Below are 26,638 nucleotides of genomic sequence, written 5' to 3'. Positions count from 1 at the left end.
TCCGCTACGCACCGGGAGAAGTAAAATTCTCCGCCGGGAAAACCGGCATCCGAACCGTTCCGGGGAACATTTGATTTCCCGCAAGGTAAACCGGCATTTGCACTGCGTTGAGAGGCGCGGAAGCCTCTCGCACAGGAACCAGACCGACGACCAGCGCCTGGTACACCGAATCAAGCGTCGCAGCGTCGACACCGCGCAATCACCGCCGCTAGCACGCCCCGCGCCGTTTCACGCCGGGCAACCGAGCACATCGCTCGAGAAAACCAGCAAAGCACAATATTCCAGAACTGTTATATATATATTTCTATTTTTTTATATTTCTTTTTTTGAATATACCAAATTTTCTATTTCTTATAAAATATCCGGGTCACTCTGAGTTTTCTTTAACGAACCATGACGAGCTATTCCGCAACAACACAGAAATAAATAAATCAATAAAAGACGGACGTTACAATTTTCCATTTTTCTTGAATAAGCATATCATTAGCACTTTATTTTACATTATACAATGATACTAATAACATTTCATATATTCAAATTAATATACATTAGTATACTAATGAATACTAATAAATAAAATACATTAGTATACTAATGTATACTAATAAATAAATTACATTAATATACTAATGTATACTAATGTATTTAAATATATGAAAAGGTAAAGCGAAACGATCTGTAGTCCTTACTGTGTAGTCACGTCATGCTTGTCGGTCTAAACACACTGAATCACTTTGTTCAAATAGTGTGAACAAAAAAATTACAGGTTTTAGTAAACCGTGGTTAGAAAACATAATTTTCGTAAACATTCTGCCAGATAAATACAATTAATCAATCATGATGGATGAACATAAATATGAATCGTGCGCCGATATCGATCCTGAGGAAATTGTTATTTCGGGCATTTCTGGTACCTTCCCAGGTGCAGATAATATGAAGCAGTTGCAAGAATGTCTATTTAATAAAGTCGATCTTCAGACAGACAAACATAAGCGATGGAAATTTGGTAAGCAAATTGATAATTAAATAATTACTTTTAATTGCTCGAGAAAAAATGGAAGATCATGTGATTATATGCGGATCGAATACAATTTTGTATGATCGTGTAAACTTTTAAATATCTCAAATATGATTTTATATAAGTTGGATATGATTGTATGTGATTGTATAAAATCAGATCTGCAATTTGGCGATCTGATTTTATATGATCATATATAAATATAAAAATTATATATAAATATAAGATCATATATAAATATAAGATTATATATAAATATAAGAAATCATACACTCTTTCTTCTCTCTCTTATCGTACATAATTGTATGTATTTATATGATCATATAAAATCAGATTGCGCCAAATTTCAGATCTGATTTTACACGATCATATAAAATCATATCCAACTTATATAAAATCATATTCGAGTTATATAAAAGTTTACACGATCATACAAAATTACATCCGATCCACATATAATCCTATATGATCACATGATTTTCCTTTTTTTTCTCGTGAGATTATTAAATATATTGTCTCGGTAAAAAAGTTTCTATGTATAAAATTATATGGACATATTTGGCATATAAAGTTGCATAATTAGATAGAATAATTTTAATTCGTTTATAAGTATATATGATCATATATCAAAAATTTTTTAAAAATATAGTTTAATATGTAATAAAATGTAATTAATAATGTAAAAATATAGTTTAATATAATTTACTTGTGTCTAACATGATACTAATAGAGTTATTTTGTAATTTGATATGAAATATCTCTGAAGTTTTCCTCTTAAAAAAAGAAATTTCATATATAACATTGTATGGACATATTCGACACACACACACACACACACACACACATATAAATTTGCATAATTAGATATAATAATTTTAATTTGCGTATAAGTATATATGAAAACTTTTTTACCGGGTGCTTAGTATGCGCAGTCAGAAATTAAATCGTTAGGCAAGAAATTAATGAGTTATTAATTTATACAGATTCATAATAAACTATCATGCGTGAATGCCAAACAAAATAGTATTTTGCGCATTTACAGTTGCTACGCGTAAGCCCGAAAAAAAAAATGAAAAATCATATGATCCTATAGGATTATATGTGGGTCGGATGTAATTTTGTATAATCGTGTAAACTTTTATATAACTCGAATATGATTTTATATAAGGTAGATATGATTTTATGTGATCGTGTAAAATCAGATCCGAAATTTGGCGCGATCTGATTTTATATGATCACATATAAATACATAAAATTATGTACGATAGTATATGATTTCTTATATTTATATGTGATCATTTAAAATCAGATCGTGCCAAATTTCGGATTTGATTTTACATGATCACATACAATCATATCCAACTTATATAAAATCATATTCGAGGTATATAAAAGTTTACACAATCATACAAAATTACATCCGATCCATATATAATCCTATATGATCACATGATTTTCCATTTTTTCTCGGGAGGTTATTAAGGCTGCTTTCCTTTTAGGAGACACAGTCGACACAAGTCGACTCAAGAGTTATTTTGTCTTTGTTTCTCACTGAATACTAAACGAAGACAGAATGACTTTTGTGTCGACTTGTGTCGTCTGTCTCCTAAAAGGAAAGCAGCCTAAATCTATTGTCTCGGTAAAATAGTTTCCATGTATAAAATTATATAGACATATTTTTGACATATAAAGTTGCATAATTAGATATAATAATTTTAATTTGTGTATAAGTATACAGGGTGTTCCAGAATTGGTGTAACATTTCTCATAGACAGATAGAAAGAGTAAAACTGAGTTGAAAAGTCCTGAACCATTTTCTTCTATTACTTATAATAAAAGAGTAATTACTCAGTAACTCAGGCCAATCAACCGCCGACCTTTAGCCAGGCGCACGTCAGTGAACCGCGCGCCAAGTGTGTGTGAGCGCTCCGCGCGGTTCACTGACGTGCGCCTGGCTAAAGGTCGGCGCTGATTGGCCTCATTTACTGAATAATTACTCTTTTTTATAAGTAATAGAAGAAAATGGTTCAGGACTTTTCAACTCAGTTTTACTCTTTCTACCTGCCTACGAGAAATGTTACACCAATTCTGGGACACCCTGTATATAAAAAATTTTTTACTGAAAGAGTTATGTTCTATGCGATTGGTAAAGGAAAATCGAGGGTATAACCACGTTGTTACATATGCCTATACTGTACTTTGATCCTAACGCGTGAGCGATTTTGTTGCTTAGTATGCGCAGTCAGAAATTAAATCGTTAAGTAAGGAATTAATGAGATATTAATTTATACAGACCCATAAAACTCATGCGTCAATGCCAAGCAAAATAGTATTTTACAGTTACTAAACGCGTAACCTCGAGAAAAAATGGAAAATCATGGATTATATAGGATTATATGTGAATCTCGGATATAATTTTGTATGATCGTTAATATAAATATAATAATTAATATAATAATTTTTAGAATATATATAAATATTTTAAATTTAATTATTTTTTATTAATCAAATAAATTGTATTGCACATATTAAATTTACATTAATAATATTTTTAATTAAATTTATTTTTTGTACCATATATTAAATTATTTCTAGTATTATACATACTTCACTATCTTTACATTTCTTTCCAAAAAAGTTGAGGATTTTCTGGTGTGTCTATATCTTCTTTTTCTTCTTCTTGTACAGTTTGAAGAATAATTTTCTTATTATCTGTGACGTCCACTAGTGAATTGCGAGTTAATGAGTCAGAATTCCAATCATCAAAAAATGTTTCTGTTAATTACATATACGTATAAAGTACATATTAATAAAAAGAAAAAACAGTATATATACTAAATGAAAAAGTATATATAAAAGTATATATATTATATAAAATTTGTGAAATTATACCAAATGGTGTATTATCATTTTTATTATCTGGAGGTTCTAATGTATTTAATTGCTTTACTTTTTCATCAAGTGTTTCTTCAGTATTTATTTTGCATTCTTCTTTAGAAATTTGCTGTAATATTGTAGGCAATATTTTTTTAAGATTAGCTTTTGATGTACTTTGGATACATTCCTACAATCATTATAAAATTTACATATTAAAATTTTTAAAACAACATTAAATCAATTCTATATACGAAACAAGCTGTTATTACTTTATATATATATATATATATGTATACACATATAAGTAATAAAATTAAAAAATTAAGATATTTAGAGTTATATAGTATTATACATGCCATAACTTTATCAATCTCAGCTTTATTTACTTGATCCTCTGCTGAATCTTTATAATTGCAATTCTTTTCGTGTCGAGTAATGATTCTTCATTATTGCTAATGGTATTGTAATATTATTAGTTTCTGTCTCAATGTTATTATTTTCGTTTACATCTTCTACCTTCGATCTTTTTTTGTCATGCTAAAAAATTATTTTAAGGTTTAAAAAATCTTTTTCTAGAAATAAGTGTACAATTAAGATAATAACTATGTATATATATCCAAGAATGCAAATTTTAAACTTAGACAAAATAAAACAAAATGTATACACATACAAATAATTATACATAAATAAAAGTTATAATAGTAAATACATTTTTTACTTGTTGTTCCACTTTCTTTTTTCTTTTATTCTCTATTGGCGAAAGATATTTTGATGATTTTTCTTTGTTACTTTCTTGTATTTTTTTCAGATCTTTTAATTCCTCAAGATTTTCTAAAACAGTATCATACATATAAGTAATATGCACATTAAAATTAAAATAAAAAAATGTAACATATAAGATGTCAATTTACACGAATATAAAAACATTGTTTTTCGGTTATCTCAGTAAGATATAAGAATAATGTTTACTTTGTTGCAGTACATTAGATATAATCAAAATCTCTGAAAATAGAAACTCAGATCGGAAAACTGTACTTTAGAATTTCGGTTCTAAAATAATAATAAAAAAAGAGATATCATTATATAGACTATATATAAATACCTGAGTTTTTAAGAACTTGTCCCGTACATGTCTTAAATTTCCAATAAAATGATACATAATCACCAATGTTGACAACGTTATGGTCACAGATAATATCGCCAATCTCCACCATACAATACGAACCGTCTTCTTTATTAAAAACATTTTTGTTGCTCACATACAAAATGAGATAATATGAGCCAAGTTACGTTGTAATAAAAGTTATTACTAAAATACGTGCAACTCGCATTGACTTAACAAGTCGTACTTGCGTGGCAGTGACGCCTTGAAAAACAGTTGCCAAAGACATAATAACAACGAGCATTGTTAATTCTGGCCATGTCTATAAAGCTGACACAGCCACTTCACCACAATTAAAAAAAATCTACCTAAATATTTAGTGCTTTTTTGTTGTCGAAAAACCAACGGCTGTGCTGACGTAAGTCTAAACTCAGCACAGCCACACACAAAAAATACAATAAATAAAAACAGTGAAATATTGAGGTGTCACCTGGCTCTCTTTGGAAATTCCAATATTAAATTTGAATTAAACGGCTATGAAGAGCCTATGCAGGATGTTGTGCAAGAAATAAATGTAATTACAGTTGTGTCAATACGTTTGGACTATATTTTAAGTCCTTATCAATTGATTCATGGTATATTACAAAATGTTCGAGATTTAAGTTGTTACTATAATCAAACACATGACCTATTCATAGCCGTTTAATTCAAATTTAACAATAAATAAAAATTAAGTACGGATTCTTTTAGTGCGAATTTGTGGCTAATTAGTTGCTCTACTGTCGACTTTGTTACCCCAAATATTTAAAAAAAATCGATGACTGTGCTACTTTAACTCTAAAATCAGCACAGCCACATGAAAAAATTAAAAGAAACAAAATTAAATTACGAATTTTTTTAGTGCTAATTTGTAGCTAATTAGTTGTTATATTTCTGTTTCAATTGCGTGGCTCCATCACAAAAAACACACCATTAATGAAAAATTATAAGTACATAAAATCAAAACCAAGAGTGAATTGTCCTTTATACAGTTCGTGGCTCGTCCATTTTTGGTACCAAAGTCTCTCTTTGATAAATTGCTTCTAAGATACGCAAGTTTTGAATTTGTTGTTCATTGTTTATTACCGCTAACGGGCTAAAGAGTGGCTGTGCTAGAGCGCTCAAGATACATGAATCAGTATCACTGCTATGACATTTGTATCATCTGTTATAGAACATTCGGACTTACCACGACGTATGGGAGTGATTAATAATTTAAACAAATTTGATGCGGACTATTTTAATATGTGTGATATTCAAGCTCATACAATTGATCCATCACTTAGAAGATTATTGGAGCATACTTATGAAGCAATTATTGACGCAGGGATCAATCCAATGCAACTACGAGAAAGAAATATTGCTACAATTGTAGGACTATCTTTTTCTGAGTCGCAAGAGATACTTATGTATCGAGACTTGCAGGTAAAAAATATTTACAGTAATTGATTAATATAACAGTTCATACACATTTACTTATACTTATTTGATACTGAAAATAATAACTGTACTAAACCACATTTTATAATTAGATTGGTGGTATGAATATTGTTGGCTGTTGTAAAGCTGTAGTGGCAAATTTTATTTCCTATATGCTGGATCTGAAAGGACCATCTCAAGTAGTTGATACCGCCTGTAGCTCTAGTCTTTATGCTATAGCAATTGCTTGTTACTACATCACATCTGGTAAATGTGAAGAAGCTATTGTTGCTGCTGGAAATTTGTGTCTACACCCGACACTGACTATGCAATTTTTTCGTCTTGGTAGTATCAGTAAACTTGCTTATTTTTTTACTATGTATATACAAAAAAGAACAAAGATATATTCTAAAAATGCATTTTTTCATGTGTACTATGTTTGATTTTAGGTGTTTTGTCACCAATAGGTCATTGCAGACCGTTTGATGTAAACGCAAATGGTTATACTCGTAGTGAAACTACATCGGTATTATATCTTCAAAAGGCAAAAAACGCGAAAAGAATTTATGCTTTATGCAAACATATTAAACTGAACAGCGATGGATTCAAAGAAGAAGGAATAACATACCCATCGGAACGTGCGCAAACACAATTATTAACTGAATTTTATCAAGAGTGCAAGATATCGCCAACTAATGTGGAATACGTTGAAGCACACGGTACTGGCACAAAAGCTGGTGATCCACCAGAAATTGCTGCTCTCTCTAATGTTTTCTGTAAAGAAAGAAAGACTCCGTTGTTAATTGGATCTATAAAATCCAGTCTTGGTCACGCTGAACCAGCCAGCGGTATGAATCAAATCGCCAAGGTAGAGTAACAAACTGTTCTATATCTATAATATAGAGAAAAGGCTTTGTAATAAAAGTAGAAAAAATAAAATANATCGTAACTTTAAATCACGTTAATAAACAAATCAATCTTCGAAAAAATCTTGAGACTTTATATCGTACTTTTGAAGGCAATAATCGCAATGGAAACTGGCTTTATTCCACCAATGATCTACTATACATCACCACGACAGGACATAGAATCTTTCAGAAATGGAACTATACGTGTTGTCACGGAATCAACGCGTCTTACAAACGGTTACATAGCCATGAACTCGTTCGGATTTGGAGGAGCCAATAGTCATTTATTATTAAAGTGGAACCCTAAAAGAAAGATCAATAACAGTACACCAAATGATGATTTGCCGAGACTTGTTACTATATCTGGACGCACTGAAGAATCAGTGCGTTCGTTTTTAAAAGACGTAAGTACACACGTCAAAACGTTATGTTTAATCAAGCAGAAGTTGTGTGCATATATATCTTGTATTAAAGTCTCTGAGAAATATTTGTTTGAACACTTGCTTAGATCGCAAACTATTCGTTGGACGTGGAGTATATTCGATTACTGCATGACGTTTATGCTTATAATATAGACAATAATTTATGGAGAGGATATATTGTACTGAATAAAATGCAACAATGTTCGATAAAAGAAATTCAGGCTTATAGAAATGATAAAAGACCTATTTGGTTTATATTTTCTGGAGTGGGTTCACAATGGTTTGATCTAGGTATTTTTAACTGCGGTTTTGTTAACTGCGGTTTAATTACTATTTTGTTTAACTGCGGACTTTGTTTAACTACTATAATGTAAATAATACTGTCCTAAACTTTAATATGCAGGTCACCATTTACTAAAATTTTCCATCTTTGCACGTAGTATGGAAATATGCGATAATGTTTTAAAACCATACAATATAAGCGTAACTTCCATCATGACAATAATAGACGAAAAGATAGACAAAAGCCCTTTGAATACATTGATCTGTATCGTTGCAATTCAGGTAAATTATGATATTGTCAAGCTATAAAAGAAGTTAATGGTGCTTTTTTTGTATTTCAAGATGTAAAATACAACGTAACTAAAATAAACTATGTATATACAGGGTGTCTCATAATTAATGAATCAGCCGAAGTAGCTATAGCGAGGGGTACCCTTTGTTCGCCGCTGCTCGCTACGTACCGCCGAATATTGCCTGATCGCAAGAAGCTAAAGTCGCGTCGCACTTGTTTGTTTCTTCACCTCTCATTGAGACATTGCATGAAAGAAGCCATTTTTCTTTACAGCTAATCGTGCACACCTATAGAGTCCAATCATTGCCCTCCGCGCGCTCATTGGTTCACATTTATTAATTCATATCTCAATAACTATTGCACATTTTGCAAAAAGGTAAATAACTTTTCTGTTCGGATTGACCCGATCTACCTACACACTTCGGCTGATTCATTTGTTATAAAACATCCTGTATAATAAAAATAACTTTATACTAATGTAATACGCTGTAATGTATAGAATAATTACATAACTTTTGCAGATCGGATTAGTAGATCTTCTAACAGCTTTGGAACTTATTCCGGATAACATGATCGGATATTCTATTGGAGAACTTGGATGCGCTTACGCAGATAAGTGCCTCACTATTGAACAAACTATTCTAGCAGCGTACTTGATTGCTTCGGCATGTGTCGAAAGCACTGTGCCTTGCGGATCTATGGCAACTGTCAATCTCGATTACGAAACTCTCAAAAATATATGTCCAGCAGATATTGAAATTGTATGTCGCAACAGTCAGAAAAGCAACGTTATAAGTGGACCCACAGAATGTATGCACGTGTTTATAAAAAAATTACAAGTAAGTAGATTAAGTGATTAGCAAATGTTAAACTGAGATTTATGTACAGGGTGTCTGAAAAATTTTGACACAACCAAAATATGGAGATAGATTGAGTCAAACTGAATAGAAAAGTTATTTGTTATTTTGCAAATTTTACAATAGTTAATGAAATATACATTAATAAATGTGAACCAATGAGCGCGTGGAAATCGATAATCCTGACTCTGTAGGCGTGTGTAATTGTCAGTATAAGAAAGATGGCTCACATCATGCAATGTCTTAGCAACAAGAGGCGGAGTAATACAAGCAAGCGCAGCTTGTAGATGCCAGATCGTGCTGTCCTGCACGATCTGGCATCTATAGAGTATAGACTGCTGTGATATCACACAATAGAGGTGTAAATCCGACCAGACAACCTTCACGTGGTACATTTTGGGTGCATTCCGATATTTACTGCCAGTACTGACAATGTTACGTCATAAAACAATGCTGTTCCTATGTTTTACAATTACTTATACTAGTTTTTCCGTCCTATAACGGAACGATATTTGTAGTACTTTGAAATTTCCAAACATAATCATAAGCGCAAGCTAGTCAGTTGACACGTTAATAATACGTAAAAAAATAAAAAATAGGCCTAAAAATTGTAATGCTAACAGAGTTGGCAAAACATTTAATAGAATCATCAGACATTGATTCTTTAGACAGTGAAGAGGAATTATTATTATTATTATCTAGAAAAAGAAGTTCAATTCCACGTATGCTATGAGCATCATGTTGCTTATCAGTATTTTCTTTGGTGATTTGAACTATTCTATATTTATCTCAGCATTTATTAAATGTATTACAGTCATAGACGCCGCTATCTTTCTATTGCGACTGCCTTACCTCTCTAATTGCAGTAATGAAAGCAAAAAATGACGACAAAATCCGTGATGTCATACACGGAAAAAAAAGATGGTGAATCAACAGTATCAGTTTATTTGAAATATATCCTGTTGATGCAGCATCAATATTATTGCACTATACACAGCAGATAGTTGCTTTAAGAATTTAGACATTAAATTAATCGCATATGCAATTGAATGAACTATTTATTTTTGTGGCAGCCCGTGACGTCAACTTTAATTGAAGCAACTTCATTTTTTTCTGTGTATGCTCGCAAAAGTGCTTCAACAGCTCACTGTTATGTATTTTGGAACAGTATTTGTTGCACTGCCAGTACTGGCAGTGAATATCGGAATACACCTCTTAGATGATGCTAATGTCGGCAATACTGTAACTTTCAAGCCTTAAAAGTCGAAAAGTACTTAACGAAAAAGTACTTTATTTTAGTGTTTTGAAAAGCTCTCGAAATATGCTACAAAATTATGTAATGAGATGTGTGCAATTCCGTTTAAGAAATTGGTGATGACCTTCAAACAACTTTCCAAAATCAAATCAATGGCACTTTCTTATGTCTCCCTTCAAACAATATAACTTTTGTTTGAAACATGTTTTTCTAAAATGCACTGTTCAAAAGATATTTTAGGCCGTCAATTAAAATAAAACACCCTGTATATATAATGAAATGTAGTAGCGTACAAAGTACTTTATACATTAAATTTACATATCAATCGGTTAATTCTGTTTTATTAGGCTAATAATACGTATGTGCAAGAAATTTTCTGCAACAACATACCTTATCACAGTCATTATCTTGCATCTATCAAAGATACACTTTTACAAAACTTAAGTCAACTAATATCACAACCTAAGAAAAGGAGCTCAAAATGGATCAGTACATCTGTGCCTTCTGCTGAATGGTCTACTCCAGCAGCACAATTGTGCTCCGCTGACTATCTCACGAATATCATAATGACTACTGTTCTTTTTGAACAAACAATACGTATAATTCCAAAAACTGCCGTGACTGTCGAAATTGCACCAACCAGCGTTTTGCAGCATATCTTGGAAGAATCTCTTCATCCACAAGTGACTAATGTCGCGCTCACTCATCGCACGACCGAAAATCCAGTCGTTATAATGTTACAAGGAATTGGAAAACTTTACAACTGCGGCTTGCAACCACAAATTGCCGCTTTATATCCGCCCGTAGAATTTCCAGTTAGTCGCGGGACTCCCATGATTTCTCCATCTATTAAGTATGAACATCTATTTAAAAAATTCTTAATCTCTGATGAAAATAAAGTTGGTGAAACTATAAAAAGAAAAAGTTCAACAACATTGATAAAAAATTCCATTATAAATCGTAGAACGCTATTCAAAACTGAATATAATAAATTGCTTATTCTTAAAATTTACTGCGTCAGTTATTTATAGATTTTATATTAAAATTTAATTTATAGTAATTATTAACTTTACTATAAATGTGTAAGTTTTTAATATATAGTACTGAAGTAATACAGACCTATAGTATAGAATGTTTATTAAAAATTTAATAAAATTGTAATATATATAAAAATATGTCAATATAGATATAAATATTAAAATTAGGTTAATAGATATAAATATTTTTATATGTAATTTAATGTTTCAGTAAATCTCAAAAAAGTTCTTTATACTTAAAAACTTCGATATATATATATATCGAAGTTTTATATATATGTATATATATACAAGGTGTCCCAGAATTGGTGTAATATCTCTCGTAGACAGGTAGAAGGAGTAAAACTGAGTCGACAAGTTCTATATCATTTTGCTAGATTCGCAATAGTTACCGAGATCTTAATTAACAAAGATCCGCGAATAAGCGTGCATCAGGCTGTTTTATGCGCGTAAGCCCGATGCATGCTTATTCGCGGATCTTTGTTAAGAGATCTCGATTAATTAACAAAGAGATCTTAATTAACAAAGATCCGCGAATAAGCGTGCATCAGGCTGTTTTATGCGCGTAAGCCCGATGCATGCTTATTCGCGGATCTTTGTTAAGATCTCGGTAACTATTGCGAATCTAGCAAAATGATATAGAACGTGTCGACTCAGTTTCACTGCTTCTATCTGTCTACGAGAGATATTACACCAATTCTGGGACACCCTGTATATCTTCGAATTATATATAATTTATATACAATCATACACGATGTCCATATAAGATTATATATAATTTTACATATAACTAAATAAAATTAGATAAACAAACAAGATAGATACAAGGTCAAAATCGAGAAAATATAAAGTTGATGAATATATATTACAATAAAATCAAAATACATAACCAACTGAAACGTTTTGTCCCTAAACTTGAGACTTCCTCAGTCATAATACATTATAAAATAATAAAAACGCAAAAAATATAATAAAAAAATGCAAGAAAATTAAATATAAATAGGCAATCATAAAAATTGATCGATGATATTGGCAGTACGTTCTTTTTTATATAATTTTCTCTTCGCAAGTGTGCGCTCAATTAAGAAAAAACGAATGTCATACATTACAGCCATAAAGTTGTCAATGAGAGGTAAAAAGATGTAAAAACTGCTTGGAATAACACAGGCTAATTAAAACGCACAAACAACAAAACCGTCAAAAACAGATAACTTACATAGCATTGATAATATGTCACATCAGTTAACTTATATTTTTGTTGTTTGTGCGTTTTAATTACTTGACACTTAATTGAATTCTTCATTTCTTGTGAGGGGAGAGGCGAAGCCCCCCTGCCTACACGCTTACAACACAAACAAAATGTACACGGTGTCGGAAAATAAGAATTTATTTATGATATTTCTTTTGTTTATAATTTTTTAACGAACAACGAGCGACAGCTAAAAGTTGCAGATTGTTGTTCAAGAAGGTGTCCTTGACATATGTTAAGGTCATTGACTTCCAAGGGTGCTTCGTTTTTCTGAATATTTACCATCTTTTTTTATCTGTATTTTTCTTTTTTAATTGTTTATTATTCGCCATTACAAAAGATAAAAAACCTAAACTGAAAGTACTTTTCGAATAAAAATAGATACATATAGTAAATACATATAGTAAATGTCAAGGTTATGTTAATAAAATGCTTGAGCAGAAATACGAATCTGGCGATAATTTACGTGACTCTAAAACTGCTCACTTGTTTTCTACTTAAAACTTCAATACTTACAACACAGGACACAATTTTATACTTTTATAATGAAATATAAACAACTTTCAACTTATCAAATTACTTTTCGTGCACCAAATGAAAAACAAATCAAAACTAATATAAAACTATTGCTGTTTATCGTTGCCAACTAGTAAGATGTAAAGAAAGTTACGTGTAAAGACGAATTCATTACTTTCAAAGGTTTTCTGTTGCTTATGCTGCTTTTGTTTAAATCTTCTTTACACGAAACTTGCACATAGATGTTTAAATAATTCAAAAATATTTTTTCTCAATTAATTGAATAACTTCAATGTTTATAATAATTCACAAAAAGCAAAGTGAGCAGAAATCGGGACATGAGCAGAAATAGGGACAATTATCTTATTTGCTCGATCTTGACCTTATATCTATCTTGTTTGTTGTTACTGCGAGCGACTTTGTTAAAATTAGATAATAAATTTGTTCTTGTGAAGAACTTGTTTTCAGAAACATATTTTTGTTAAGAATTTTAGCATTCTGTTATTTATAAAAGAAATGTATCTTTTATTATAGAGCAATTATATTATTCATGTTCAAACACATAAGATTGTTATTCTAGATGGGATCACTCCAAAAACTGGATTGTACCATATGAGATACCAGAATATGATAGCACCAAGGAGATACTCGTCAAAATACATTTTGATGATGATGACTATGACTATATGACGGGTCATGTAATAAATGAGAGAAACTTATTACCAGCGATGGGTTATGTTGCACTTGTGTGGAAAACTATCGGAAAAATCAAAGGAGAATTCTATTTAGCATTACCAGTAGTGTTCAGAGATTTAAGATTCGTTCGCGCTACTCATTTATCAACAAATGATAGTGTGGAGTTGACGATCAGATTTCACGAAGGTATCTATCTTTTTTTCATAAAGATTTTGAATTAAAATAAAAAACAAAAAAGATTAAACAATAATAATCGATTTATAATAAGATTTACAAGAAAAATAATTATATATTGGGCCTTTGAATAAGTTCTCGCTGTTTTTTCGTGAAAATTACTGCTTTATTTTAAAAAAGTCGTGAAAAACATGTTACTGAAAGTATTGCCCATCGCTAGCCACTACTTTTTCCCATCTTTCTGGCAGCATTTGAATTCCACGTCGGAAAAACGACACGTCTTTTGAGACTATCCAAGAATCGACCCATTTTTTGGCATCTTTATAAGAATGGAAGTGCTGCTCAGCCAGGCCATGTGCCATCGATCGGAACAAGTGATAATTGGAAAGGACAATGTCTGGTGAATATAGCAGGGTAGGAGTTCCCATTTAAGCGTTTCCAAGTAGGTTTTCACCGGTTGTGCAACATGTGGCCGAGCGTTGTCATGTTGCAAAATCACTTTGTCGTGTCTCTGCTCGTATAGCGGCCGTTTTACCTTCAATGCTCGGCTCAAACGCATCAATTGTAGTCGATAGCAATCTCCCGTGATGGTTTCGTTCGGTTTGAGCAGCTCATAATAAACTACACCCAGCTGATCCCAAATGCAGAGCAGAAGCTTCGAACCATGGATATTCGGCTTTGCCGACGATGTTGATGCATAGCCGGGCTTACCCTACGATCTTCTACGCTTAGGCTTATCGTAGTGTATCCACTTTTTATCGCCATCGTATCGCCGTCACGATACGATGCAAATAACCTTTTCTTTTCTGCCGTTGAAGCAGCTGTTCACACGTGAAAAGATGTCGTTCGACGTCTCTCGGCTTCAACTCGTACGGCACCCAATGTCCTTGCTTTTGAATAATTCCTAATATTTACAAACGTTTTGAAATTGTTGTGTTATCTACTCCTAATGATTCTGCAAGTTCAGCTAGCGTCTGACATGAGTCTTCATGAAGTAATACCTCCATTTCTTCGTCTTCAAACTTATTCGGTGCGCCAGAGCGTTCTTTATCTTCAACATCAAAATCATTATTTTTGAAGCGTCTAAACCAATCTCTGCATGTTGTTTCCGACAGAGCAGGTCGTCAGCAGTAAGTCTCAACAAGAATCTGTGTGCTTCAGCTGCAGATTTTTTTTTGAATAAAATAGTGCAATAAAATTCCCTCGCAAATACTCTTTTTTGGCACAAAACTCGACATGTTTAACACTATGAAAAAAAAAGTTGTTTACACTTCGGCGAAATGACATATACTGAATTTCAAGCTTATCTATGGTATGTACTTCCTTATAAATGCGTTACTATCTTAAACTACACGCATGCAGTTCTGATTACGTCATCTGTTGGGAAACAGCGAGAACTTATTCAAGGTCCGAATATTATTATATAAAAGAGTTTTACAAACTATTTTAGGAAGCGGAAAGTTCGAGATATGTGAAAGAGACACTATCGTTATGACAGGTGAGGTGTCCGTTGAAATAGATCTTGAGCAGGAAACCGCATCAATCGATTTATTACCAGATAATGAAGAAGAAGAAGAACACATGAACACTCAAGATATTTACAAAGAATTGAAATTACGCGGATATCAATACAGTGGTACTTTTCGTGGGTTACTTAGCGCATCAATAACGGGTAACAAAGGACACGTTGCTTGGGCAAGTAATTGGATTACGTTTATGGACGCATTGCTGCAACTGAATATAATCGGAAAAGACACCAACAGTCTATACGTTCCTACGAGCATTCGAAAAATAGTAATTGATCCGATCGCTCATAGCGCAAAACTACAAAACTATGCACAAATAAACAAGACGCAGAATACTAATAGTAAGTCTTTCTCTCTCTTCCTTTTTTATTTAAGAAAGTAAAAGAAATAGTTAGTTTTTGCATTATTATTATTATTATTATTATTATTATTATTTATTATTGTTGTTGTTGTTGTTGTTGTTGTTTCTATTGTTTTTTTATATTTACACAGTTGTCAGAATTGTTTTTACTTAAGATTACTCGCATATGAAGTGTTAAGCATAATGACCAAAAGTAGCATAATGAAGGAAAATCTCTCCAGCAAATGGGTGATAATGCACATGTTGATGAATTTTCATATGATGATATTGCACATTTTTTATAGAAGATAAAACATTGCGTAGAAACATCGCGCTACTATCTTCCATTAGAAGATTAGTTATCTTTGATGTTAATTCATTTGTAGTGTCCGTTTGCAAATCTCGATCACTGGTATTGATTAATGAAGGCTTAAAAATTTGCGGACAATGTTCGCAGTACCCACCAAAACAGCTTTCTGCATGACCCCCAGATGTTTTTCATGCAGCTGCACTGTCTTCTTAGCATCTTGCCAATCTTTTGTGACTAACCTATTCTTCCAACTGACACCATCATCGGAATTATTTCCACTTCCTGCAACTTATACATAGGTTTTAAATAATTGTGCTCTGAAAGAGATGCAGAATTTGTTTTTAATCTTGGACTCCATCACGTTTAGCATGTAAGATGACGCATTTGTCTAATATAAACTCTATGCAGATATCATTGCCGAAACTCTTAAGTTTCGTGCGAATTTGCTTTGCAGTTGATCTGTATTTGATGCATAGAGTTTGAGGTCATCCATATAGACTTGGTGCAAGATGCGAATGTCTAGGTTTTTCTTCACAAGTTACTCACATCTTGATGTTCTGATGTTGATTTATGCAAAGTCACGCCACGTAGTATAACGAGACAGAGAAAAGACAGGTAATAGTCTCGTTTAGTGTGTGTGTGTGTGATCACTCAGTGTTTAATCACAGTTGTATTTAACCTTTACGCTGCCGGGATTTGGAGAGCTTTATTTCCCTTAGAAAGTCCTCAAATGTGCCTATATCTCACATATAACTTATATAAAGTTCCGATCACAGGTAGCGTCTATATATGGACGGTCCGGTAGCGAAGCTACCGGAAAGAATTAAACTTGGGGATCTGCGAATATCACCCGCACGACAGTGAGGACAATCAGCATAAACATACATAAATGCCATGCAGACTGCCCAGCACGTGGGGCATCAAACCGATCGATTCATACTTCGCACTGCGAACGTGCAGGCAAAGCACTGCCCGCAGGTCAAGGTGATCACATTGCACACACTACAAAATGAACAACGGTTATCACCGCCATCTCTGTACACCATCGTATGCATACGTGGTAAGCCAGAAGGAGCTCCGATCTGATTCATCCCGCAAGTGCCCGGGGTGCGCTTCCATGGTCCGGATGAGTCGTCGGGTGATGGCCCGACAAATCGGACAAAATCGTCTCACCAACGCACTGGTCACCTGCCGGACAGTGAGGCACTGGTCACATGACACAGGCCATACAGGGAATCGGGGATGTATACCGTATACGGTACGCTGTGTGCGCATTCCCTCCAATGCTACGGCATGCTACCAAAGCACAGAATCTGGCATCTCTGATATAATAGCGTCTCTTGATTACTATAAATATGCCCGAAGAAACACTTTATTCCCAGTGTCATTTACAATTACAAGAGATCACTATTGTCGTTGTCAAAGTAATTAGTGTGGAAAAAAAAAATGAACCGGTGCAACTCGTACGTAGCTCGGTGCGCATTCCCTCCAATGCTACCGTAGTAGTACAATCTTTGCTCGAAAACACTATCCTTATCTTATTTGTTGTGTGGTTTGTAAAATAATTTAATAAAATAACTCTTCAAGTAAAATGTATTAGGTTTGCCATCATCTACTGACACAAGTAGCATATTTGACAGTTATCACGGTGTCAAAACTTTCTGTGCGGTTTTGCAAGGACCGCCTACAACTTTATTCTTCGTCTGCTTTCCTGACAGGAAATCATTTATAAAATTATGTAACAGAATCTTGCATTAAAATTGATTTTGCAATTATATAGATATATTTTAAGAAATAGATATAAAAACATTGATCTTTTATAAAATATTTGTAACTATGTGCAAAATTAATTTCAAAAAACACTTTCGGCAAAAAAATAACAATATGGCGAATCATCTTAGCAGTATATTTGCAAAATTACTTTTAAAAAGAAATTGTCCAATAAATAAGAAAAAACTTTTAGCTATATGCTGTTCAAAATATGTAGAAATTGCATATGAAGAAATCAACGTAATTCATGTATATGGAAATGCATAATGACTCTTTTTCAATTTTTGACAAATATTATTTATAAAATCTTATTTTGACAAACCTGCTGCGTTATAGCAAATGATCTTAGTACAATCATTGCAAAATCGTCGTCATTCATGACGCTATTTTTGTGCAATATTTTCACAATTTGCCTATTGGAGTTGTATTGGACATTGTTTGTTCCACATAAAGTATTTAATTTTCTCTCCACCCTCTTACCAAAAAAGTGTGAGTATTCTCTACTCGCAGAAAACTACGCTCGATAGAAGAATTGACAAATACTTTCGGGTTATTATCAATAATAATAACATTATTATTATTATTATTAAATCCATAAATATATAAATATTATACANATGTGAAAATTGTGTAAGATTATCAACATTTTTCTCAAAGTACAATTTTTCTTTTAGAATTGCCAGTACGAATATATAAAAACATGAATCTCATAGTATCTGGTGGCATACAGATTTGGGATATGAAAGCTACTTCGATCAGCCGCCGAAAAATAAACGCAGATCCCGTTATTGAGGAACACAGATTCGTGGCGCATCAAGATCGTGAAAAGATTTCTTTGCATGAAGCAATACGTATATCAACGCAAATTGCACTGGAAGATCATCAAATTACAAAAGTAAAAGCCATCGAACTGGTAGAAGATGCAGATATCGTGAGCACAGAAGAACTAGCAATTTCGGCGATAATTGAAGCTTGCAATAATTTGCCGTTAGTACAGGCAAGTGTTACTCTAATGACATCGCTGACTCGTTTTAACGCATCAGACTTGCCACCGAACGTAACAATTGCGGATTTAAAGAAACATGTAGACACCAAAGTCTTAATGGTTATCGGATTTAATCTTTTGTCGAAGCGACGATCACTAGAAAAACTTTTACTCTTTCTTGAAGAAGGTGGTTATTTATTATCGCGTGAGAAACATGACGTAACAGAAGTAACAGAATCGTATCGTGTCTTTTCTGCATTAATTGACAACGATAATCTAGAACAATATGGATTAAATGTTATTCTTGAAAAACGTACTGAAAAAGAAATAATTGTGCTTCTAAAAAAACGAATCACAATCAAAGAAACAACTGTTGTTCATATTAACAATAATAACTTTGAATGGGTGGAAAAATTGAAGCTATTTATAGACGAGAAGGAAACATTCGATCAGAACAAAAGAATTGTAGTTGTTAGCGAAGGCGATTTCGACTGCGGTTTATTGGGCTTTGTTAATTGCTTGAGAAAAGAGCCTGGTGGCGAGCTCGTTAGAGGTGTGTTTATTCAAGACGAGACTGCTCCAAAATTTTCTTTGCAAGATCCCCTCTATGCGCAACAATTGCAGAAAGATATGACAGTCAATATTTTGCGACCTAATAAAACCTGGGGTTCTTATCGACATTTCTGTTTGCCAGCTCCGGAACCTGCATTTGTTCCCGCTGCTTACGTGTGTCAAACGGTATGCAAAACATTCGCAAATTTTGAATTTAATTATAATGTCGCGATATTTTTATGTTACTTCTAACAATTTAACATTATCATATTTTTTATACAGGATCGTGGTAACCTAAGTACTTTTTGTTGGATAGAGAATGATATATCCATCGATTCCCATTGTGATGATTTAGTACGTGTAGTTTATTCGTCCATCAATTTTAGAGATGTAATGTTGGCAACAGGAAAATTAACTACTTTAGACATCGAAAAGCGATTCGAAAGTATGTCTCTTGGATTGGAATACGTAGGATTTGATGCCAAAGGACAACGAGTAATGGGAGTACGCGACAATAAGTACGCAACAATATATAATTTAATAAGTTATATATATCTATGCTCATGAAGAAAAATATATGATCTATTATACAATGAGCATTCATACATATGTGTACTTTAAGGTGCATCGCAAATGTCGTTTTGAAAAGTGATTTACAATGGGTCATACCAGATACTTGGACGTTCGAAGAGGCGGCTACGGTTCCTTGTGTATACAGCACGTCGTATTATGCTTTATATATTAAAGGAAAAATGAGAAAGGGTGATAAAGTACTTATTCACTCTGGTTCCGGTGGCGTTGGACAGTCAGCAATTCATCTTGCCTTACATGAAAAATGTGAAGTATTTACTACAGTAGGCACTGCTGAAAAAAGACAGTTTATCCGAGAAATGTTTCCGGCTATTCCCGACGATCACATTGGGACTTCGCGCGACACTAGTTTCAAAGAGATGATTATGCGCCAGACAAACGGTCGCGGTGTTGACATAGTGCTGAATTCATTGGCGGAAGAAAAACTTATAGCATCTGTTCGTTGTTTAGCGCGTAAAGGTCGTTTCTTGGAAATCGGAAAGTTCGACTTCGTGTCAAACAATCTTTTAGACCTATCATTATTTGGAAAAGGAATTTCTTTTTACGGTGTTTTATTGGATTTGATTTTAAAAAGAGAAAAACACAAACACAAGACCGAGTTACTGAAATTAATGGCTGATGGTCTTAAGAATGGTGTTATCAAACCTATAAAAGCTAAAGTTTTCCAACGAACAGAAATCGAAAAAGCTTTTAGATACATGACAAGTGGAAAGCACATAGGAAAGGTAAATATATAACATAAAATGTTGAATAAATCTAAATCTTTCTTCATCATAATATGAATATTTGTAGATAATTTTGAATATTCAAGAGACAGACAAATGTCTTGTAAATGCGCCGATCATCGCACATCGTCGTTACTATTGTCTTAGCGATAGAACTTACATCATACTTGGCGGTCTAGGTGGCTTTGGATTGGAATTGACCGAATGGCTGATATCTCGGGGTGCGAGAAATGTCGTGTTAACTTCAAGAAGCGGAATAAAAACTGGTTATCAACGCCTAAAGGTCTCGTTATGGAGATCTTACGGCGTAAATATAACGATTGTTAAAAATAATAATATTATCAATCCTACAGATTGTGAACATCTTTTGCTAAGTGCAGAAAAAGACGCACCTGTAGATGCTATATTTAATCTTGCTGTTGTTTTGAAAGATAATATTTTAAAGAATCAAACTATCGAGAGTTTCGTAGAATCTTTCAGAGCTAAAGCCTGGCCGACACTGATGTTGGATGAACTGTCTAGAAAGATTTGCCCTAAACTCCGACATTTTGTTGTGTTCTCTTCGGTTTCCTGTGGCAGAGGAAACGCCGGCCAAACTAATTACGGCATGGCTAATTCCGTGATGGAAAGGATATGCGAAAGAAGGGTAAAGGATGGATTTCCTGGTTTAGCGATACAGTGGGGAGCTATAGGTGATGTAGGTCTTGTTGCTGACATGCAGGAGAATGACAAAAAACTCGTTATTGGTGGCACGCTGCAACAAGGAATATTATCTTGCCTTAACGAACTCGACAAATTCTTACTTCAGAATCGGCCGATCGTAAGCAGCATGGTAGTGGCTGAAAAGAAACAGAGAGCATCCGAATTCACCAATATTTTCGAAATTGTTGCTGCTATTATGAGTAAGAATTTACATACAAAATTTATATTTTTCTTATTGTGTTAATATTAATTAACATATTCTTTCTAACTTTTGACGTTTTTTTATTTTATGCGATAAGATATAAAAGACGTTAAAAAATTAAGTCAGACTACATCTCTGGCCGAGCTTGGGATGGACTCTATGATGGCAGTGGAGATTAAACAAACTATGGAACGTGACTTCAACGTGTACCTCTCCTTACAAGAAATACGAAGTCTTACCTTTGCAAAACTCTTTGATATGTCTGACACAAAGACTATTGTTAAAGAAACATCTGAAAAAGCTACATCTGATGAGAGAACCGAGAACATATTTGGTATTGTACAAAACGAAGATTTCATCTCTGAAATCTTTGTAGACTTGTCGCCTAAAAACAAAGAAAGTGCTACTCAAGTCTTTCTTATACCAGGAATTGATGGTTGTGGAACTATATTTAATCATTTAGAGATGTATATTAAATTTTCTGCAACATCTTTGCATTATAATACAAATGTTATTTCCACTTGTAATACTTTGTCAAAGATGGTTGAGATTCTCGAACAGGTAGACCGTAAATATTTTTTGTAGTGTAGTAATGTTTATACATATATTTTGTAAGAATCTATAAATTTTGAGAAATACTTTTTGAATGTATGGCAGGTTATATTAAAAAAATTACAAGACAAAAAAGATTTTGTCATGGTTGGATATTCCTTCGGAGCTATTCTCGCAATAGAACTTGCAACACGATTGGAAACCGTAGGCTTTAAAGGTCGAATAGTTCTTATCGATGGTGCACCTGATCACTTAGTGTTACTAAACAAGCATCATATAAAATTATTTGTAGAATCTGCAGGAAGTAATGATGCAGAAATGCAAGTTTCTATTTTTATTAGTATTCTGAAAAGTTATAAAATCAAAATAAGTAAACAGGTATGTTTTTATATAATACATTGATATAATGTACTTTACACAGAGTTGGGTAAGTTAAATATTTTTTTAACTAAGTTAAGTTAAAGTTAAAGACTTTAAAAATTTAATTTAGTTAAGATACAAGTTAACCAATAAAATTAATTGATCAAAAGTTAAGTTACTAAAAAAAATAATTAAGAAGTTAAATGTTAAATTTTTTAAAATTGAAGTCATTTGACGTAAATTTGTCAACAGTGTTACTCATTGTGCGTTTTTGCACACAACGTCACAGACTTGCAATCACTAGTGTTTACAAGTTAAAAGTAAAACGTTTCTAGCATGTTGCAGCGGGTGGAGAGAATGTGCACAATAACAGCAAAAACTTGCTCGAGCAAGTTCCCGCTGTTGTTGTGCGCATCCCTTCTTCGCTGCAGCATGCAATAAACACGTTCCGCTTCATGCATATACGCGCGTGATCTATAGTATACGTAACATGTACTATGGATAAATGTGCGCATGAAACGGAACGCATCTTATAAACGTCTCACAACTGTAAACACTGACGATCACACACCACGCGCGCGCGAGTGAATTGCGTTTTTTTTTTTTTTTAACCCTCAACGGACGGACATGAGTCGTTTTCGTCTGGAGCAAAATTACTTTCTGAAAAAAGTAATTTTCTTGTTGTCATATTTGCTAAAAATTATGAATTAAAACTTTTTTTCACTAAATTTAATGATGGTGTCTTAAAATAGACAGTTTAAAGAGTATATACACATTAATAATATCTGAATATAAGGACGTTAAGAGCCCTTCACAGGATGTTGTGCGTGAATGTGCTATATATATGTGCGTGTATGCACATATAAACAAATTCACGTTTTCACGTGAATTTGTTTATATTTTTGTTCATTTTTTTTTTTTGAATTGAAATTTCAACTCATAAAATCATACAGGATGCTATACTTGCATCTCATGTATGAAGGACCCCATATACTCCCCAAACTAATTTTAAAATATTGCGAAAAAAAAACTCCTCAGCCAGGAGTTGAACCTGGAATCTCCGGCTTTCCGGGCCGTCGCTTTCCCTGTTAGGCCACCGAGACACTTGGAGTTTGTCTCGCAATATTTCGTATATCTATCAATATGATCAGATCTGTTTAATACCTGAGAGTAATCTCAATTTATCATTAATTGTTATATACACATTGTTTGACTTTTTTAGAAATATTTAATATTTTTAAAAAGCCCAAGACGAAAACAATCCATGTCCGGCGAATTAAGGTGCCAAAAAACACGCTGTCCGTTGAGGGTTAATTGAGTATTTTACGTGCTTGCAGCCATAGTGAATTGCATTGAATTTCACGACCAGCATTTATTGGCTCAATTCCCGAATACGTACAAATTTATTCACATACAAAACGAGCCATTCTGAGCTTTGTGATTGGTTGAATTTTTCAGTCTATAAGTATACGACCAACGTCACATTTGGAAACACCACTCGTGTACACACGAGCGTCATTCTATCTTTGTTTTATATCCAATGAGCAATAAAGATAAAATATACACAAGTGATGTTTCCGAATGCAATCCAACTATGGTCATAATAAAGTTTGTTTTGTATGCAAACAATTTTGTACGAAAATCAAAATCTTATGGCATGACTATCTTGAAAAGAGTTAAAATAAAAAGTTAACAGTTACCGATAAAATATAACAAAATTAAGTTAAAATTTAAAAGTCTAAAAATGTAACTGTATATAAGTTAAGTTAAAATTATTTAACTTTTTAATTTTTTAACTTTACTTTTATCTTTTTAACTAGATACTACCCAACTCTGACTTTACATATTGAATATAATAATTTGATTTTTTATACTGTTGCGCAGGAATTCTTGATGGAATTGCAAAAGTGTAAAAATAACGAAGAGAGATTTGACATTTTTGCAAAATACTTTTTGGCTCATACCTCAATGCTCTCGCTTGCAAATTTGAGGACACTGTATACAACAGTGTATAAACATACACTTATTCTTCAGAAATATGATACTTCTGCTATACCACGTATTAAATTGCCTGTAACTTTGCTGAAACCTACAAATCCTTCCGTGCTTGAGGCCGACGAGGATTACGGTTTACACAAAGTATGTCACGAAAGTTATTATAATTTCTGATCTATATTGCATCAGACTTGTCAGTATTATCAGAATTTGTAGTTGTGATACATACAATGATGCACATAATGTTTTGTAGATAACATCTAATGTGACGATACAGTACGTTGAAGGGAATCACGTGACAATTTTGAGAAATCCTAAGGTGATTACTGCAATAAATGGAGAAATTTAATGTATTCTTTCATATGAGATAACATAAGTGGAGGTGAGGAAAGTCAATTGTAACATGGAGCAATTGTAACAGTCAATACAAAAATATCATAGAGTTGAAAAAAATATTTTTTGTTTTTAATTATGTTTTCCTATTTGAGTTCTTAAGTTGACGAGAATTCTAAATTTTTATGTTAAATTTATTATAATAAAGGTATTCAATTTTTTTGGTATAAAAAAATTGATTTTTCCCGCTTTGTAGTAAATTATTACTAACATTTTATATTGTGCACATAATAATAAAACATTCCCAGATAACCAAATCTGTCGAAACAGATTTTGCCAAATGCTTGTTACATATTTTGTTAACAGAAAGACATTAAATATAACGCAAAGTTTGTTTTATCTGGCAATACAATACAATGGCCCATACAATTATGTAAGTAAAGAAAAATGGGCTATATGATCAAAGAAAAATGTCTCTCTCTCTCTCTCTCTCTCTCTCTCTCTCTCTCTCGATAACGATTATTCAGTTATTTACTTATCTATGTATTTAATCTTTATCTATGTATTTAAAAAATCCTATAAAGAATAAAAAAAATTTAATTTTTTCTAATAATAAAAGTTTTCTTGTATGTAAACCTTGAAATATAAAAAAATAAGTAAATAAATAATTATTAATACAGTAATAAGTAAATACCTAATTACAAAAGTAAAAGAACTCAGTTTTAACTTATCTTGACATTAGACTTATTCATTTCAATTAAAAAAGTACAAAGTTTATATTTTCGCGTCACATTAGTTAGTCGTCGGCAGTTATTGATGTTTTATGTATATTATATGCTGCTTATTAGTTTCTGTCATTTCGTTGCTACGGCGTACAAGCGCGCGAAAAAATGACAGCCCCGAGCTGTCATTTTGCATGTGGCTGCACGCTCATTCGTGGATCTTTATGTATTAAAATCTCTTTAAATATTGCGAATCTCGCAAAATGGTAAAATACTTTTCGACTCAGAATAATCTCTTCTATCTACACACGAGCGGTTATACGGTCATTATCCGACACCCTGTATACATATATGTATATATGTATACATATATATACATATGTATATATACATATATACATATATACATATATACATATAGTCGCAGATCTCGTGGAACTGATCAATCACGTTGGTCGATTGGCTGATTTGACTCTGCAATTGGTCAATTCCACGAGATCTGCGACTTGCGTTTAATGTAGAACGGCCTTTGAGTTCCACTTTTGTGGAAATACGGCTAAAACCAGCGGCTGNCGAGATCTGCGACTTGCGTTTAATGTAGAACGGCCTTTGAGTTCCACTTTTGTGGAAATACGGCTAAAACCAGCGGCTGAAACCGTCGTAAAAAATTACAATAGGATGGCCGCTCTCAGGTTTCTCTCTGCTTCTACAATATTAGTAATAAATCAGAAGTCAGAAGCAAGAAATCGACCAATCACAGTCAAATCACAGAAAAATAATCGATTGTGTTTAGTCAATTTCTTACTTCTGACTTCTGATTTATTACTAAT

At 32.9% G+C, this 26,638-nt stretch overlaps 1 protein-coding gene across 2 annotated transcripts; it reads left to right on the top strand.

The window, feature by feature from the left end:
- Nucleotides 1–714: 714 nt before the first annotated feature.
- Nucleotides 715–25,267, top strand: LOC109856138 (fatty acid synthase-like). Of its 2 annotated transcripts, XM_020431084.1 has the most exons (19): nt 715–1,006; nt 6,211–6,461; nt 6,569–6,800; nt 6,905–7,323; nt 7,474–7,767; nt 7,872–8,076; nt 8,189–8,349; nt 8,881–9,198; nt 10,819–11,324; nt 13,854–14,155; nt 15,594–16,010; nt 18,764–19,812; nt 19,909–20,144; nt 20,249–20,942; nt 21,010–21,844; nt 21,944–22,407; nt 22,504–22,776; nt 24,643–24,897; nt 25,007–25,267. In XM_020431084.1, exons 1-19 carry the CDS (start codon nt 838–840, stop codon nt 25,100–25,102), a joined length of 7,176 nt encoding a protein of 2,391 aa, XP_020286673.1. In that variant the 5' UTR covers nt 715–837; the 3' UTR covers nt 25,103–25,267. The 2 variants fall into 2 exon arrangements, with proteins under 2 accessions (XP_020286673.1, XP_020286674.1); XM_020431085.1 differs by lacking the exons at nt 715–1,006; nt 6,211–6,461; nt 6,569–6,800 and having other exon boundaries at nt 7,294–7,303; nt 7,452–7,767.
- Nucleotides 25,268–26,638: the final 1,371 nt, after the last annotated feature.

The sequence above is a fragment of the Pseudomyrmex gracilis genome, unplaced genomic scaffold, assembly GCF_002006095.1.
Source record: "Pseudomyrmex gracilis isolate BER0280 unplaced genomic scaffold, ASM200609v1 scaffold_108, whole genome shotgun sequence".
Taxonomy (NCBI): domain Eukaryota; kingdom Metazoa; phylum Arthropoda; class Insecta; order Hymenoptera; family Formicidae; genus Pseudomyrmex; species Pseudomyrmex gracilis.
This window is presented reverse-complemented; position numbering and strand designations above follow the sequence as displayed.

Bases quoted from the DNA above. Each gene is read 5' to 3' on its own strand.
- LOC109856138 (XM_020431084.1), top strand. From the start codon at position 838: ATGATGGATGAACATAAATATGAATCGTGCGCCGATATCGATCCTGAG. The intron at 16,011-18,763 runs GTAAGTCTTTCT...TTTTTCTTTTAG, and splicing joins CAAGACGCAGAATACTAATA to AATTGCCAGTACGAATATAT. The intron at 24,898-25,006 runs GTATGTCACGAA...AATGTTTTGTAG, and splicing joins AGGATTACGGTTTACACAAA to ATAACATCTAATGTGACGAT.